The sequence below is a fragment of the Pagrus pagrus genome (genome assembly GCF_965226575.1).
Source record: "Pagrus pagrus genome assembly, chromosome: 19".
NCBI lineage: Eukaryota > Metazoa > Chordata > Actinopteri > Spariformes > Sparidae > Pagrus > Pagrus pagrus.
The window spans coordinates 16,254,473-16,271,310 of record NC_140203.1 but is presented as its reverse complement, the minus strand read 5'-3'; the positions used below and the strand labels follow the sequence as shown (position 1 = coordinate 16,271,310).

At 40.4% G+C, this 16,838-nt stretch overlaps 1 protein-coding gene and 1 long non-coding RNA gene across 2 annotated transcripts; one reads left to right on the top strand and one right to left on the bottom strand.

Moving 5' to 3' along the window:
• Nucleotides 1-1,277: 1,277 nt before the first annotated feature.
• LOC311274751 lies at nt 1,278-2,442 on the top strand. The gene is made up of 5 exons (XR_014624783.1): nt 1,278-1,348; nt 1,669-1,845; nt 1,950-2,011; nt 2,089-2,169; nt 2,317-2,442. It is a non-coding gene; the product is annotated as an uncharacterized lncRNA (long non-coding RNA).
• Nucleotides 2,443-2,706: 264 nt separating this feature from the next.
• LOC311274855 (putative nuclease HARBI1) lies at nt 2,707-3,641 on the bottom strand (the record flags this gene model as incomplete). Its single annotated transcript, XM_084382854.1, has 4 exons — nt 3,564-3,641; nt 3,360-3,472; nt 3,159-3,270; nt 2,707-3,080 (listed from the first exon to the last, which is right to left on the bottom strand). The coding sequence occupies exons 1-4, from the start codon at nt 3,625-3,627 to the stop codon at nt 2,707-2,709; spliced, it is 663 nt and encodes a 220-aa protein (XP_084238980.1). The 5' UTR covers nt 3,628-3,641.
• Between the last annotated feature and the right edge of the window lie 13,197 nt (nt 3,642-16,838).

Genomic DNA, 16,838 nt, shown 5'->3' with positions numbered 1-16,838 from the left:
TGTTTGCGTCTGAAGACTGAAGAACTTCCTGTTTAAGCTGTTTGAACACACAGTTCAAATTGACTTCAACATTTACACCATATTTATTAAATATTATAACATATTGAAGGTACTGTTCACATGTCAAATTTTACAAATACAGTAAACAGTAACCAATATAGGCTACTTCTTTGTTGCCTGTGGAGAAAGTTACCAGACCCCCTTAAAAAAACACTCAATTTTGAGACTTGTTGCATTAGAAGAAACTTTATTATCTTTATGAAATGCTGTCACTTACACTATTTTGGCCTATACTTGTAATTTGGCAAATACTATACATGAAGATATTTCTTTCTTTGTGTAAAAAAATGTTGTATACTTTTGTTCCAGTGATGTAGGTGTGTATTTGCATATAGAGGGGGGAAGTGAGATCCCATCACAAGAGGTCACTCAGGACGCATGTCAAGATGCATATAATGCAAGGTTTGAATTGACAGGCTTGAAGCTGTACACTTGTGATCGTAAAACCAAATGTGAACAACCTCAGAGTTCAGACGCTTTGATTGGATCACTGTTGTCACTACTTCAAGCCGAGAGTTTCATGCAGAGCTGATGAATGTGGGCATTCAGCACCCAGCGGAGACCCAACCAAGAATATCAAAGACATTACAAAGCGTCTTTAACTTGCTATCTGTGTGTCAAATATGTAAATGAATTTCAGACCACCTTGGCTGTACATGCAGTGTGATCAGGAATTTGTGTCAGTCAATATCAGCGGCCACAGAGGAGGGCTTGATCGGAAAAACTTCATCAGGGGGGTGTTCCAGAAAGGAGGTTCAACAAACTCTGAGTCTATCCCTGAACTCTGAGTTGACTTACTCTGAGATGGGAAACTCTGAGTATCCGGTTCCAGAACGGCTGATCTGAATTAGTTCAATCAACTCTGAGTATGTTCACCTCGAGTTACGCGCGTGCACAACCACTATAAAAAGCCATCGTCAATGGAGCCCTGATACCACGATCGTCACCATGACATCATACAAAAAGAGATCTAGTTATTTTACACCCATGGAGCTTGAGGTCCTAATGCAGGCATACGGAGAATATGAGCACATATTTCGGCGGAAATCAAATACAGCTGCAGCGGCGAAGGAGAGAGAAAGGGCATGGGAGGAAATTGCTGCCCGAGTCAACGCGTAAGTTAGAATTATTCCATTGACTTAACATTTAACTGTAAGATCGTAGCATATAGGCCTAGTGATGAATGTAAATAGGAATAAAATCTGATTTCCATTTAGGTGCAATCCAACGGGGGAAAAAAGAACTTGGAAGCAGCTAAAACTAAAATATAAAAACATTATTCAAAAAGGTAAGGCATGTTTTGCTTGGCGATTGCACCTCACTTTGATTTTAATTATTATTATTACTATTTTTTAATTGACTAAGGCTGTTAAAGTAAATATTAATTCAATGACCACTTCAAATAGCCTAGCAATGTAAACCCCTAACCAAATTATGTTTTAACACGTCCTCCCACTTAATACACCACTTAGTAGATTAAAACGTGATACAATGTTTACACATTTTTATTTTATAAGTAGGCTACATTTAAAATGTGACGATGTGTACAGGAACACTCAATAAAAAACTAACTTAAAATAAATAAATCAGCATTTGAGTTCTGCTCAGCCAACAGAAAGAAGGCAGAGGCCCGAAAAACGGGTGGAGGGCCACCTCCACCACCTCTGACGGAGGCTGAGGAGATGGCCCTCAGCCAAAACTATGGCCGACCGGTGGCTGAAGGCATCCCCGGGGGAAGCTCATCTGAGCCTGTTACCCACCAGGACACAAGTGCTTACATCAAATGCAAGTATTTATATTACTCATTCATATTTTATTTGTATTTTTATGTTATATATTTGTTATATATATATATATATATATATATATATACTCCCCCTACCCAACAGTTGTGGACGGTGTCATCTGCCTTGTTCAGCCTCCGACTGAAACAGTTGAACACCATGCAGCTGTAAGTATTCCATACTCAGATCTTGCTGAGATGGTAGTTAAAAGTAATCTGAAACAGTTTCTTTTCCTGCATCACAGGAGGAGGAGGATGATGGTGGTGACGATGATGACGAAACACTGTCTGCTGCCACAGGGAGAGATCCAGAGAGGCCTACTGAAGTGTGTCTTAATATTATGTATAGCTACTGGCAGTGGTCTACCCATTCACATTCCTTTACATTGTCGAGTAGTTTGACATGTAGCCTACACTGCAGTGATGAGCATAGATAATGGACGAACAACTAGCACATTCTTGTCCTTCAACAGAACATGGCTGGGCATCACGAGGAGGGTCCATCAACTTCCACAGCACAGCTTGATACAGTGAGATTTTCGGTCAATACCATGTTAAATCTGTATGTAGAACTCGAGCAATTAAATGTTGTCCATATGTTTCCCAGTTACCAGTGAAGCAGTTGTATAAAGTGCACCTCTTGAGGACTATTCAGAAAACTGAAAAGGAAATGGTCTATCTGGATCGAAAGATAAGAAAAACAGACCTTGAAATTCTATTACTGGAACGCCAGTTGAGGTGGGTGCATTGGTGAAATAGGTGAATATGTTGGAACTATATTACAAATCCTAACTGTTGCTTTTGTACTTATAGGGAATAAAGAGGAACCAAGTCACATGTAAATTTGTCTTCATTTGACTGTTTTATTGAAAATTCCTGCATATTAGGTCTCTTACAGCCCTTCCATCCCGGACATCTGCAGGGTGGATGGGGTGGTCATCCTCAAGGTCATTTATTTGTAGGGCAGGGTGTTGCTCTCCTCTAATAGTTGCAATATTATGGAGAACAACACAGGCCACAATGATGTTGCATGCCCTCTCTGGGGTGACCCTGAGCTTACACAGGCACTGGAACCGGGATTTGAGTATGCCAATGGTCATCTCAACCCGGGCTCTAGTCCTGCAGTGGGCCACATTAAAACGTTGTTGGGGCCCCGGCTCAGGGTCAGGGTAAGGAGTCAACAGAGAGGGCTGGCATGGATAGCCTCGATCCCCCAATAGGTAGCCATCAAACTCTCCTGAAATTATAGAGGACACATTTGAGTGCATTAAAAGGGGAGACAAAGAACATTTGTACAAAGCTTTAGCTTCCTTACCACGTGCAAATCTGTTGCTCAGGCTACACTCCCGGTAGATCCGGGAATCATGCACAGAGCCGGGCCACTTGGCATCTACATTTGTTATTATGTAGGCTGCATCACATATGATCTTCACAGTGCAGAGGATGACATGAGTTAGTTGTATTGTACTGTATACATTTTCAAGTAAATATTTTTTTAAGATGGTAGGTCATATACCTGGACATTGATGCTGTGAAAGGATTTTCTATTCACATAGTCCCCTTCATTCTCTTTTGGCGCAGCAATAGGAATTTGCGTCCCATCTATGCATCCTATCACATTTGGAAGCCCTGCAAAATGACAGCTGATTAAGCTACTGACCCCACTCTAAGGTCGCAGCAGGATGTAGGCTATATCATCATTTTAAAAAATATCAGTCACCTGCAATCCTGTGAAATTCCTCTTTGATGTTTCTGACAGGTTTGTGTCCGGGGAACACCACCATGACTGGTAACAGGCGTTTCAGTGCGAGGGTAACTTTCCTCACCGCTCTGCATACTGTTGCCTTTCCGATGTGCTCTGCATCCCCGATATTGTACAGAAAACTACCGTTTGCAAAAAAACGTAGCGCTATGCATACAATTTGCAGCGATGTGAGTGCACGTTCGCGGTGTGTGAGGTTGGATATGTGTGGCCGGAGAACGTTCTCAAGATAGATGATACTTTGTGATGAAAAGCGGTAACGTTCAAAGAAATATTCCTCTGGAAATGACAGGACATCCAATCTGGGTCGGAAGATTCTCTCGCGACGTAAAGCGTTACGAATTATTTGAGCTTCGATGTCAATTGGATTCGGAATGAACGGACAATCCATGTCAAACAAAATTCTTTGTGTGGGAGGAGACGGGTAGAAACTCAGGGTTTCTTAAGTAAACCTGCCAGCGAGCAGGTTATGTTCACAGAGTATGTGACCATGGTGACTGACCCAGAGTTTCAGTTACCTCTCTTTCTGGAACGGAAAACCCAGAGTTTCCCTCATCTCAGGGTTAACTAACTCTGAGTTTTCACATAACCCGCTTTCAGGAACACCCCCCAGGTCTGCTTCAAACCTCCTGTTTGCATGATGAAATCTCTGACCACCACTGTTATGCAGTAATGATGTAATGCACACACTAAAAAGCTGTAGTTTAGTAAATTTATATCACACGGCTCTCTATATTTATTTTACCTCCCCACAGACAAAGAAAGTTTCCCCTATTTTACTTTTCAGGGCTGCAAATAATTTCCTGCCAGGATTTCTTTGCAATTTATCTGTGCTCCACCATTTCAACTCTAACCTCAATGGACCCAACAGTACTGTGCTGTAAATTGGATAATAAAAAATTTAAAGAGATGTAGGGCTTTTAAAAAGACGAGTGGGGCTGTTTCACTTCCTCCACATCACTGTCCTTAAATAACTCTCAGGTAGTATAGCTTCATTTGAAAGCTTAGACCCAAAAGTACATATAATCAGTAGTATAATATCACAGCAATCAACACCAAGAAAAGTAGAGACAAGAAAACAAGAAAAAATTACTTTGCCATTTGTGAGGAGTGTTGTCCTGAAGTTGTGTTTCTTGTTTCTTTGACAAGAAAACTTGTTATTTTCTTGTCTGTCACCACGAGGCGTCTCTCATAGAAACAGACCCTGTCTTGCTGATTTGCTACTAAAAAAATGAATATATGCAATTGGGTGTAAAGGCCCTGTTTGTTGCAAGAGCAGTTTTCTAAGGGTTTGGAACTGGGCTACTGATTTTGAAGTGGAGATTGTCTAAAAATGCAAGTTGGAGCCACACATCCCAAACCTCATCGAGGAATGCATGTAGACGTGAAGACACTGAGGAGAAGAGAAGAGAAGAGAAGAGAAGAGACAACAACACATACCATAGGGGAAACATGAGACTGAGCAAGGCCTAGCTCTCTTACCCATCCCATCAACATGGTGACAGGAACAGTAATGCAAACAAAACAAAAATAATAATAAATAACAGAAATAGACCCTTAAAGAATCCTACAACGGACAGCACTTACACACTGAAAGAACAAAACTAAGTGAACATGTCCTGAATGTGTTTAACCTTCCCAAGAGAGGCCAATCACCCACTCATCTGCACATTATTCACAGTAAAATACACGCTGTACTGTAACAAGTACGTATCCACTTAAAAATCCTGCAAGCAGTACATACTGTATATAGACATGTACACATCAATCGTTGCCATGGTAATTGTCGCTCAAAACAGTATATAGGGGCTGTCACGAGTTATATATACAATATATATATATATATCCAGTGTGCTTCACCTAAGCCTGTTCCAGTGTTACCTACCTCCTGAGAGTGTTTCTGTAATTGGGTCCTAACAACTTTATTTTACCAAAATGTAACAGAAACTACAGTGAAGACTTTGAAGAGCTTTGAAAAGTGTTTTTTTTTGGCTTTGAATTTTCCAGTTTGGGTGAACTTCTCATTTAATGCCTGAAAACCTCCTCTGCAGGGTTCATTTTACCTTCCTTCAACACGGTGTTGCTCATCGTATCTTACAAGGAGTTCTTGAAGGCATCTGACTCACCTGCCTGCCTCGTGGTTCTCCGCTCTCTGTGATGCAGTCGTCTGCACACACCCCTCCTGTAATAATGTTTCGTGTCATTAAGCCTGAAAGCCTCTGTGGGCGCGACAGGTGGAACGGTGTCTATCAGCGGATCAATTAAACTTGTCAAACCCTTACAACTGCATAACATTGCATTGGCAACACTCTCCCGATGATGAGTTGAATCCCCCAGCCGACTCCGTGGTGTGATTTATTTTGTCGTTTTCCCGCCACAGTCAGATGCTCTGCGTATACGTATGTGGTTCGTGGAGCATTGTTTTGAGTCTCTCTTCCAGACAATCCTCTGCAGACTTTGGTTTCATAATGAATGAATTTCACGCCATTCAGCCTGAGAGACTCTCTAGTGAAATAAAGACCAACGCGTGGAGTCTATTCATATCTCATTAAAGCTAGCATAATAGTTACATAAACAGCTCGGCCAGACAGAGCTTGACAACATCATTCTGAGTTTTCATTAGAAGAATCTAATCAAGACAGACAGCTAATTGGCTCGACTACTGTATGAGCATCCGTTTGCTATTGTGAATCAGCTCTTGCTTTGGTCACTAATGACACTCACCACAGAAGATATAATAAACAAGATGTGTGTGGCTGTTTGTTTGAGTGTATATGTGTGTTTCTGTGTGTATGTGTGTGCGCACTGATAATATAAATACAGGAGGCACAATAGTGTGTGTGTTTGCATATGGGCTTCCTTTCATGCCAGCTCATTTAAATGTCTGAGTTGAGCACTCGCATCCAGACACGGTATTGAAAGGGAAGAGCCGGCTCGCTTTGAAGTCTGATTTCCTGTCGTACTGATGTTTAAACCTCGCCTTTAGGCACCTGTTCAATACATACAGCACAAGAGCTAAGCTGGGGAAAAAAGGAAGGAAAAAACAAAAGTTGCATAATGAATGGGAGCACCGATAAATGCAAAGTCGAGCCTTTTTTTTCATCTGTGTACCAAAGTTAATAGGATGGAGGAATTATTGTTGATTAGTAGGCGGTCACCAGCCAAGGAATTTGCATTCAAATTGTGTTTACTTACCAGTTTAATCTTGGACAACGTACAAGATGCTTTATTAATTACATTTCGCTCTTCATTCAGTAAACAGCTCCAGGCCACTAAGCGAGACGGTAATGGTGGTTTGTTTTATGTTGCCCTCAACTGTTGCTTCTTCTAATGACTTTTAATATACACCCTGTCAATCACCGAAGTAAAAACCCTGTGATCTCCTCTGTGAATACCAAAGACGAGCTCCTCGGGCGTGTCATATTTTCTCTCTGAATGTTCTCACAAATTTGGAGTCCTGTGAAATGTTTGATATTTTTGTGAATGCAGAATAAAATTGAATGGGTATAAAATATATTCATAGACTAAACATTCTTGCCAATAGACTCCTGGTTAGGTTTGACTCATTTAATATTTGCTTTAGCTTTACTTGTCTTCTGAATATGTTTTAGGCTTTGTGCCGGTTTTCTTCCTTTAGGGGTTGTCCTTGGGGTGGGGTGGCTTATGACCAATTATGACTCGCACGCATTATTATAATCTGATGGTCAACAAGTGAAACCACATACCTGTAAGACCAACAACAACAACGAAGGTGTTGGTGTGTCCAGCACTCTGGTCCAGGCTGAAATGTCCTGACAACTGCTGCAATGAAACTTTCTATGTTAATGGCTCTGATCCCCTGATTCCTGTGCCACAGAAGCTCCAGAATATATGACAAAATTAAATGAATGTACATTTTGATAAGACATTATTAATATGTACTGATATGTATTTAAAAATATATTACCTAAAATATATTTTGCATATACTGTATTACGAGATAAATTTCGGGATACTATATGCTAACACACCATTTGAAAAATGGCAATAATTGGCATATTTACCAGTTTATAGAGAATACACCATTTGACATATTCAATAATATATTACAGGCACTTTATCAAATATATTTGTAAATACTTATGAAGATGACACTAATTTCAAACATAAGCCTGTGTCAACTCTTCATATCAGTGTAATATGTTTTACATATTGTGATAATGAAAAGGGTCGGTGAACAAGGGCTGAAGTAAATCTTTGAATTGGGACATCATTGGACAATAACAACAGAGAGAGATTAAAGGAAGACATAAGAGCACCATTTGTGTGTTTAATTTAAAAAAACAAAACGTTCCTATGCATTTGATGGACATGAAGTGGATAACTGCAACAGACTGACTTGTTTTCCTCGTGCATTTGGTAAATCAGGTATTTTCAGAGACTTACAGAAAGGCAGCATAAAGTTAATTTGTACGTCTGACTGGAGTGAAGCTGGCAGAGAGCGAGCCAGACTCATTAGATGTGATGTTCGTAGAGCTCTTCTGGAGCCGACCAGACAGTCCACAGACAGACTTTTTTTTTTTTCATTTAATCTGTTCTTATCAGTGTTGCTAGACTCGCTGCAGACCCACGGGGTGACTGGCCCACCGGGAAAACTGCCGTCAGTCCAGATGGTCAGTTCACCACACAGTGTGAAATATGGAGGAGCGGATATTGTAGGATTGTATGGAGAGTGTGTGCATGGGAAGTGACTGGAACGAGCGTTTAGATTTTGTTTTGAATATTTGAAGACAGTAATGATGACTTTAACTGCAGGTGAAATGTACCGTGGATTTCAGCTTTCAGTTTTGATTTGATCTGCAAATCCTGCATTAGATGTTTTTATTCCCCTAAAACAGAACATTACATTACTCACTGTATATTTCATTGTGACAAATCAGCTTTGTGAATTGTGAATACGCCACCATGAAAACAAAAAGGTTTCCAAACCTCCAAATCAAATTCGGCATAAAGCCTCCAGGCTGCTCTGTTGTCCTTACCATTTAACTGAGGGGACACAAGTGTGGATCACGAAAGTACAACTCCTCACAGACTTGTAAGCATCAACACTGCCACCAACAGGTCTTACAAAAGCAGAAACATTTCCTGCCTTCTGTATCCACCAAATCGATCCTCCATTCCTGCTAGGGATCTGTTTTAAGCTCACATATGAAGTGCTTTTTCTCCTTTTTGTTGTGTTTTCTCACTGATGGTCTCTTTTTTCTATACAAAGGGGGAAAAGGCAAAAATCAGGATGTTTTGGTCTTGCTGTGTACAATCAGCGTGGCAGCAGGAAACAGCTGAGAGCAAAAGGAATACAAGATCAGAAAGCAGAGATGAAAATAAGAGACAAAGAGACAAAAGGGATGATAAGGGTGGCAGGAATCACACAAAATGAACATTATCAGTAGGCTATGATCACTCGGAGACCTAAGGGAGAGGAAACTGCATGGTAGGTATACACATGACCCAGGCAACACATCATCTCTCAGCCTTCAAGTGTCATTGAGCGTCGGAATTTATTTTTTCTTTGAAAAACAAAGTGGTTGCCTTCGACTTTTATAAAAGCAAAAAAGCTGCTGGAGTAGAATTAAGGACGAGAAGGTATTGAAAAGAGTTACACCTACGCAGCATCTGTTTGTAAAGAAATTACATCTAAATATCTGCGAGACTGAGAAGAAATGCAAAGGACAAGAGGAGGACAGGGAAGAATCTGTTAACAAAACAACAATGGGGAAAAATGAAAAGGATTCAGATGCTATATGCACGAGATGATGAGTTAAGGAACCTAAACTCAGTCTGCATCGGGCCCGGAACAATGTTTAAAGCATTCTCCAGTAAAAATGAGACCATAATATTCTGTCATGTTGGAGGGTTCAAGTCTGCATAATAATTGTATCTCTTCACAATAATCTATTTTCGTAAACAAACCATTTACCTTTTCATTTGCGCTCATGCTGATTTTTGAATAGGCTCGAATGAAAACTCATATCTGGACTTGTTGACTGGAACAAGAAAAAATTTTCTGTGAGTGCTGTCATTTCTGCCAAGGCCTAAAACTCATAATATTTTGAATTGTTAGCAATTTCCCTTTTAATGAAATACATCCACATGAGTGCTAATAGAAAAAAGGCAAATCAATTCTTTGTTATATTCTTCGGCGCCACTGTCCCTCCAGGGTTCTCTTCCCAATGTGCCATTACAGTTTCCATTATCAAAGCTCTCAGAGTTTACAATGAGAGTATATTAAAAGTTATGCAGCTCTCAAAGTGTTTTTAATTTTCAGGTTTTGGCTTAGCCCAGAGACCTCTTACTGTAGCTTGTTACCATTATTCTAAAGGGTCTGTTTGATAATTGCACCAGTGCTTCAGAGTGGATTGCATGTGCAGGTGCATGTGATGACTACTGTGACAGATTCTCATTATGTCCGCAGGTTAAAAAACAAATCGCAGGTTTCTTCCCCTTTTGTACCAAATGTGTTTGCGACACATTGTGTCCTAATAATGTCTCTGCCAAGGCTGGGTTACTGAGCTGCACCGAGGCGCTTCAGGTTCACCGAGTCATTCGGGTTGTTGTTATTTGACTAATTGCAGTTTTGCTCAGAAATTTGTTCCACTAAAGTAGATTATCCACTGTCTTTTTGACAATTCTATCTCGTCTGGTGGTCCTGCGGGTCCAAATCTAGTTTTAGGATCTTCATTTTCCTGAATCAATACTGTTAAATAAACGGTCTGAGAAAAGGCCAGGTAGCATTCTGGCATGAGGGCGCTCATTTGTTTCCTGAGTTCCAACAACAATATAATGAAGCCGTTACTTTTAGTCTGCTGTGTGCACTGAATTTAAAGGAGACTTATTGTGCTCATTTTTGTGAAGTCATGTTTTAAAGGAGACATATTATATAATGGTTTATATGCTTTAATGCACAAAAAACACATCAGTTTTCTCATTTTGTCCCTAGCTGCAGCTCTGTACTCCCTCTCTGTCTGAAACGCTCCGTTTTAGCTCCTGTCTCTTTAAGGCCCCCCACTCCTGAATACCCAGTCTGTTCTGATTGGTCAGCTCACACACGCCTGACTCAGCACCACTAACAACAGAGCAGCTGTGTGCCAAACTAGTAAATTAGGCAAATGTGTGACATGGTGACATGGTGTGATGTCACAAAGTCACGGAATTAACAACAGGACTACTGACGAGGCATTTTCAGTGTTTTCTGTTGGGAGAGAGGAGTTTTTGTAACAAGCATAATAGGTGTCCTTCAAGAAAAACTTGGATGCAACATGATATAAACATACCTCAAGCACAGAGGGCAGGAGGTTGGTGGGTCAGTAGCATCCCAGAAGTGTGCTTTTTCCACTCTTTAGCCAGTTAACCCAGCCTGCTGACCACAGTCATATATGAGACTGAAACGAGGCATCAGATAAAAACCAACGTATTCCTAAACTGGTGCAGTGTTTGTAATTAACAGTTAATAAATACCAGGTCTGCCAGCTGAGTGAGCAACCTGTCAATTATTCTGATGATGTCAATGAGTGATGATGTTATCAGCCTGATGAGGAACCAGCTTGCACACCTGTTATTTATTAGCTGTTGTTCTCTGACACCTCTGCCTGCTCCTAACCATTGTTTCCAAGTAAAACTGAACGCTTCAACCGGCATTAATGACTTCTATTTATTTTTACTTCACTTCTCTCTCCTGACATGTGCTTCACACAAAAAAAGGCCTGTGACAGAGATATGCATGGTCTCTCTATTCTTATATGCCAAGAACAGATGGACTTAAAAACACAATATGTAACATTTCCTCATTAAAATGTCTAAAAACAACCTTTATTCGACCTAGTCTTTTATTATATATTGCTGAGATCATTACTTCCATTATCGAAGTTTTACTGCAGGTAATGGTGTGTTGCATTTGGTTGCCATAATTTCCAGGGAGAAATAGTCTGTAAGGCGGTTGAATATAAAAATAAAACTAACTATAAATACATAGCATATTTACACATGTATTCACCTTAAGGATATGTTTAAAATGTAGTGATGACGCAACATTATAAGTTGTTTCAGTTGAAATAAGGTACGGCAATAACTGCAGTAACATGGTGATAATATTACATTCATGTTTCCAGGCAGGGAAGAAGAGGGACAATTGAAGAGAAAGGGGAAAAGAAACACACAAGGTTAGTTAATGCATCAGTATAATGTCTATATGTTCACAAAGCTGTATTTGATCTATGATAATAAACTCTATCTCCTTACACAAGGCCGTTTTAGGACCAACGTGAAAGAATGGCCTCGGGGAAACTAGTTCAATAGCAGTACTGTTGAAGTAAAGCAGTATATGCTATTGGATTGGTTTTTGGCCTCGATTCATTGGCCGTTGTGCTGGTTTTGGGCTGGTTTTGTCACACAGACCTGGCGACCCGTCTGACTTCGAAGCATTCCAGGTGCACAACGACTAACTTAAACAAAAAGCATGGCTGAGAGTAGCAAACTGGCGCTTTTTTGGGCAAGGGCACACGCAACTGACACTCAGCAGAGACGAAGCAGTGCAGCCTCCTCGCACATATGACAAAAACAGAGGTGGAATAACTCTTCTGCTTTGATTCGATGTGACTTCTGAAAAGGTCTGAAATCTTTGAGTTCTATTTGCCTGCAACGCAGCATAAGTCACTCTTAAAGGTAATATATGAAGTGAATAGTGAGCTACACCGTAAGTGGACTGACATGTTCCCGACAGCGAGATTGTGAGAGCTGTGAAAATGAAAAAAATAATCTTAAAATATTTTCTCCAATCTCCAAGAAAAGCAATAAAGGAACAGAGGAGAGCTGTTGGAGAGCATTTCTGACCTAAAACCCTCTCACAACTTTTGAATTTTAAAACACAGACTCTCTTGTTGCCCAGATTCCTCCTTACAAATAAACACACACACACACACACACACTAAGTGGACTGAGTTTAATATTCCAAACAGAGGTCTGGAAATCAACTGAGGCTCAGGATGAAACCTGATAAGAATCTAGAGGGAGGTAAACACGGCTTCAATCAGCATCGCCAAACAACAGCAATTACAGCTATTGTTACTAAATGAATATCAGCCTCTGGTTGCAGAAAACACTTCTCTGTGTCAAAGTGCCATCTAGTGTTCGGACACATCAACTGGAAGAAAGTCTCCAAGGCAGCTTTGTCGAGAGCCTCATTTTTTTCTTGTACCGTCGACTCTGTCATGGATCACTGTGGGCCTCTAAGGTCATGTCGGTCCTGGACAGAGGTAACACATACCTGTTTCCGGGGCGCTTTATGTATCATCTCTGACGTGCACCCTCCATATCTCCTGTCCTGCTTCTCTCCGGCGCTGTCACGGCTGTGTTCAGTGATGCTTCCAGGTGTCGATGAGGTTCATCTGCTCCAGCTTTTGCCTTGTCGGTGTCAGTTATCGAGCTTCACTCTTGAATACCTGAGGAGCCTTGAGCTGGAGCAGACACAGGTCTCAATCATTTGCCTCGCCCTGAAAAAGGAAAGCAGCTCTAATGCGTGCAAGGTTAAGCCTACGTGGATATGCAGCAAATGATTAAGCTATTAAAAATGATTCTGTTTGATTGATTGGATTATCCTTGGCTCCCTTTTTTTTGTTCTTTGAGGCTATAAGCTGTCCAGCATGAGCTGAATATTTCATAGTTAATAAAGAGTTGCTGTTTTAATTAGATTTTCAGGTCAGGACAACCTCAGAGGTTTTATTCCCCATCCTCGGAAAATTATCGTCAAGCATGTTTGGGTCTCCAGACAGAGACAGAGTGTCAAGGTGAGGGCTCAATTCTCCATCCATTGTCAAGTGAATGGAGATGAGGCTTAATACATGACAATTCAACTTTTTTAATTATCTACTGCTTATGGGGTTAGTTTCTCATATTGAGCAATAACCTTGTGAGTCTGGTCAAGTAGAAAAAAAGCATAATTCGCCTGCAGTTGCCAGAAAAGTAAATATTTGGAGTCAGTATAATTTGGCTGTATTTGTGCCACATCTTCTTGTAAATAATAGTTTTCATAGTTTTTCATGCAAACCAGGACAGGTCACATCTCTCCGTTTCACTACTTGCGCTCCTCCTCTGGGTCTGTTTTGGCAGCTTTCTGTCCGTCCGGACCGTTAAATGAAATTCCTCTCGACGTGATATTTGGATTTCCATGAAAACATGATGGCATCTGTTCACGGTGAGCCCGGACGGACAAAAGAACCGCACTTGGAAGGCGTTCCTGTCCTGCTGAAACAAAGTCGACATCGCAGGAGAAAATGTCTTTTTTTTTATGGGGAGTTGATGCATGACATAACACTGCCGGATGTACTTATTATTAAGATGAGCGTAACCCATCACAAATCACAAATAACAGCAGGAACACTTTGGCATTCTTTCATTCTTTGTTATGGTCATATGGTGTTATGTTAGTGCTAAAAGACAAAAGCAGTAGCTTTTTATTTTCCTGTCCGTCTATCTCAGTGATGCCACATTAAAATGACAAGATTGAGGCAGGATTTAAAGGAAAAGAGTCAATAGCAGGCCTTATTTTAATGCCGTCTCAACAGGCCGATGTCTGATAGGCAGCTAAACATCGAGACTATTAATTTGCCTTCGTCCACTGTTTAGGAAGCTTGGGTCAACACAGCATTTTGCAGAGGTATCATTGTTGATACATCATCAGTTTGATTGACTCAGGAAGGTAGAGGTAGGTGATGATCTGACCTGCACCTTGCAGTGAAGAAAACTCATTTACAGATGCATGCCTTCACCTCCATTAGATGCAAATGAATCCTATGCTGTAAGACTTTTCAGGAGGAACTTCTACATTTGTAGGCGTTTTTAGGAAAGAGGGTTATTTTACGGTCTCATTTTCCATTTTCACTTTACTATTTCACAGCCTCTGACTTGACATCGATGTTGACAGGGCGGTGAGTCGGTCTTAAGTGCTTTATATTCAATAACGTTATCTCCAGTTGCTCAGAAGGAACCCGAGGAGAAGAGACGGTGGGAACTCGGAGAGACTTCACGCTAACATTTGAGAGGTGGAAAGAATGGTTCAGAATTTAAGAGGGGCTGGTTGCACCGCCATCCGTCTATCATAAAGGTGATGGATTCAGCCTAAAGGGAAGAGCTGAAATGTCTGAAGGAAGGCAAAGGTTTTAATATGCGATCTTTGTGTGACATTTTGTGCTTCCGAATACACAATCTGCAGTTAGCTGGAGTGATGGACGCTTTAATGAGCAGTGTTGTGTTCAGATGAAGGACTGCAGAGGGTAATCTCAGAGACATTAACTTAGGCAAGGCGCTTTGTTTAATGTATCTCATCGAATCTTAATATTTGGTGAAATGTAGCATGGTTAATGATTATTTGTCCGACGTGTCCAAAAGTGTGATTGGAGTTCAAATGAATGCACCATATCCAAATGATTATTCGTATGGTATTGGATACATTTCTCTTTGATTCTAGCGTCGAGAGCTGGCGGGTTTTGACCAGAACTCATCTCTGCGAATTGTTAATCAGAAAAAAAGATTTCCCAGTTAATACATTTTTATTTATTTGCAAAAATTACCACATAACCGTCATCAGAAAGTTTGGGTCTTTTCTTCAAGTCTTCAGTTATACACAAATAAAGTGTCGAGCTGCTGTTCTACCATCACATATTAGATCTGTATCTGTATTAGATAGACAGAGGATCTTTAAAAAAGTAAGACTGCCTGTCTGCTTAGCAACTTGGGGATCACAGAATTGTTTTTCTTTGCCTGTCACACAACATTTACTCCAAAAGAAGGCTGCTGCAGAATGATGTTTACTGTAGACGAACTCTATAAGCTTGAGTTGTCCTGTGCAATTCCACAAAACGTCAGTGGGATATGTGATGGACACAAAACAGTCAATGAAACTTTAATACAAGAAGTATTTGCACATTGAAATAACAACTCCCTCTAAATGTACAAGCAGATGTTCCCAAAGGAAGGAAAAGAGGGATAAAGCAGATTGACCAGTGACGTTGTTATAATTTAAAGGGGCAATATGTAAGAATTTTAGTTTAGTTAGATAACATAAAAGAATTAACTTAAATTAGCACCAAAAAAAGTGAACACATAGTATTATGGTGCAGAGCTGTCTGCAGAAGTTAGCATGCTAAACAGCTATCGCTGGCTCGCCCCAGTCTAAAGCTCCTGTGCTACGTGTGTTAACACCAACATTGGTCCCTGAGCTCCCAGTCCGAACCACTAGCTACACGGCTAACTGAGCTAACTAGCTAAGGCAGCTACAGTTAGTGGTTACTCTGGTGATATATTGCCATAAATAAAGCATAAATAATGTATGAATAATGTAAAAAAAGAAAAAAAAAACTATAAAAAACTGTTTATATAAATAGGCGGGTAATATCACAAGTATTTGTTTTTTATGCAGTATTTTCATGCCTTGAGGGGGCTACATAAATATCCTAGAGGGGGGTCAGAAAAAACAATAAAGGACAAAAGTATACCCAGGCGAGGATTATATCAGTCAGGCACTAGAAACAAATATAGGCTATAATAAAAGAATGTGTCTACAAGAAGAGCTCAATATTAAAGCCCTCATTTAAACCATGAGGGGAGAAGGTGCTGAGGGAGTAAATCCAATAAGTCTCCCGCTGCGAGAGCTTCTCCCGCTCGAGGCACTTTATCAACTCTTTCAGTGCCCACATATTTCAAAGTGGATACAATGATCGGCTGGGGGGGATTACATACTGTATTTCACCTGTTCTAATATTAGTCCTGTGTCTCTGTGCAGTCGGTCAAGAAAATTACCTATAGTGAAGGGAGCTGTGACTCAAGAGTGAAGGTACTCTTTGTATTGTTGTAGCTCAATCGTTATGTTGATTTCAGTGTGAGCAAATTGAATTTGTGGCACCATTTTTGTTTCGCTTGTTCAGGTTTACCTTATTATTTAGCTGCACTTCTGCATTACTTGTGCTGATTTTCCTGTTTCATTTGATGCAAGGAAGGCAGTTTTGTTCGACTCACTTTCCTAAAGATCAACCACACCACCAGGTAAACCAACACACATCCTTCCTTGATGTTGTGAAACCCTTTCATAGTATTGCAGGTGAAAAGACCAGGGGGGCTCATTACACAGACTCCCTAAATCTCAATTTAGGATGACATTTAGGATTTCTGGTCTTACAGACACATATATCTTAAATGCATTTATTT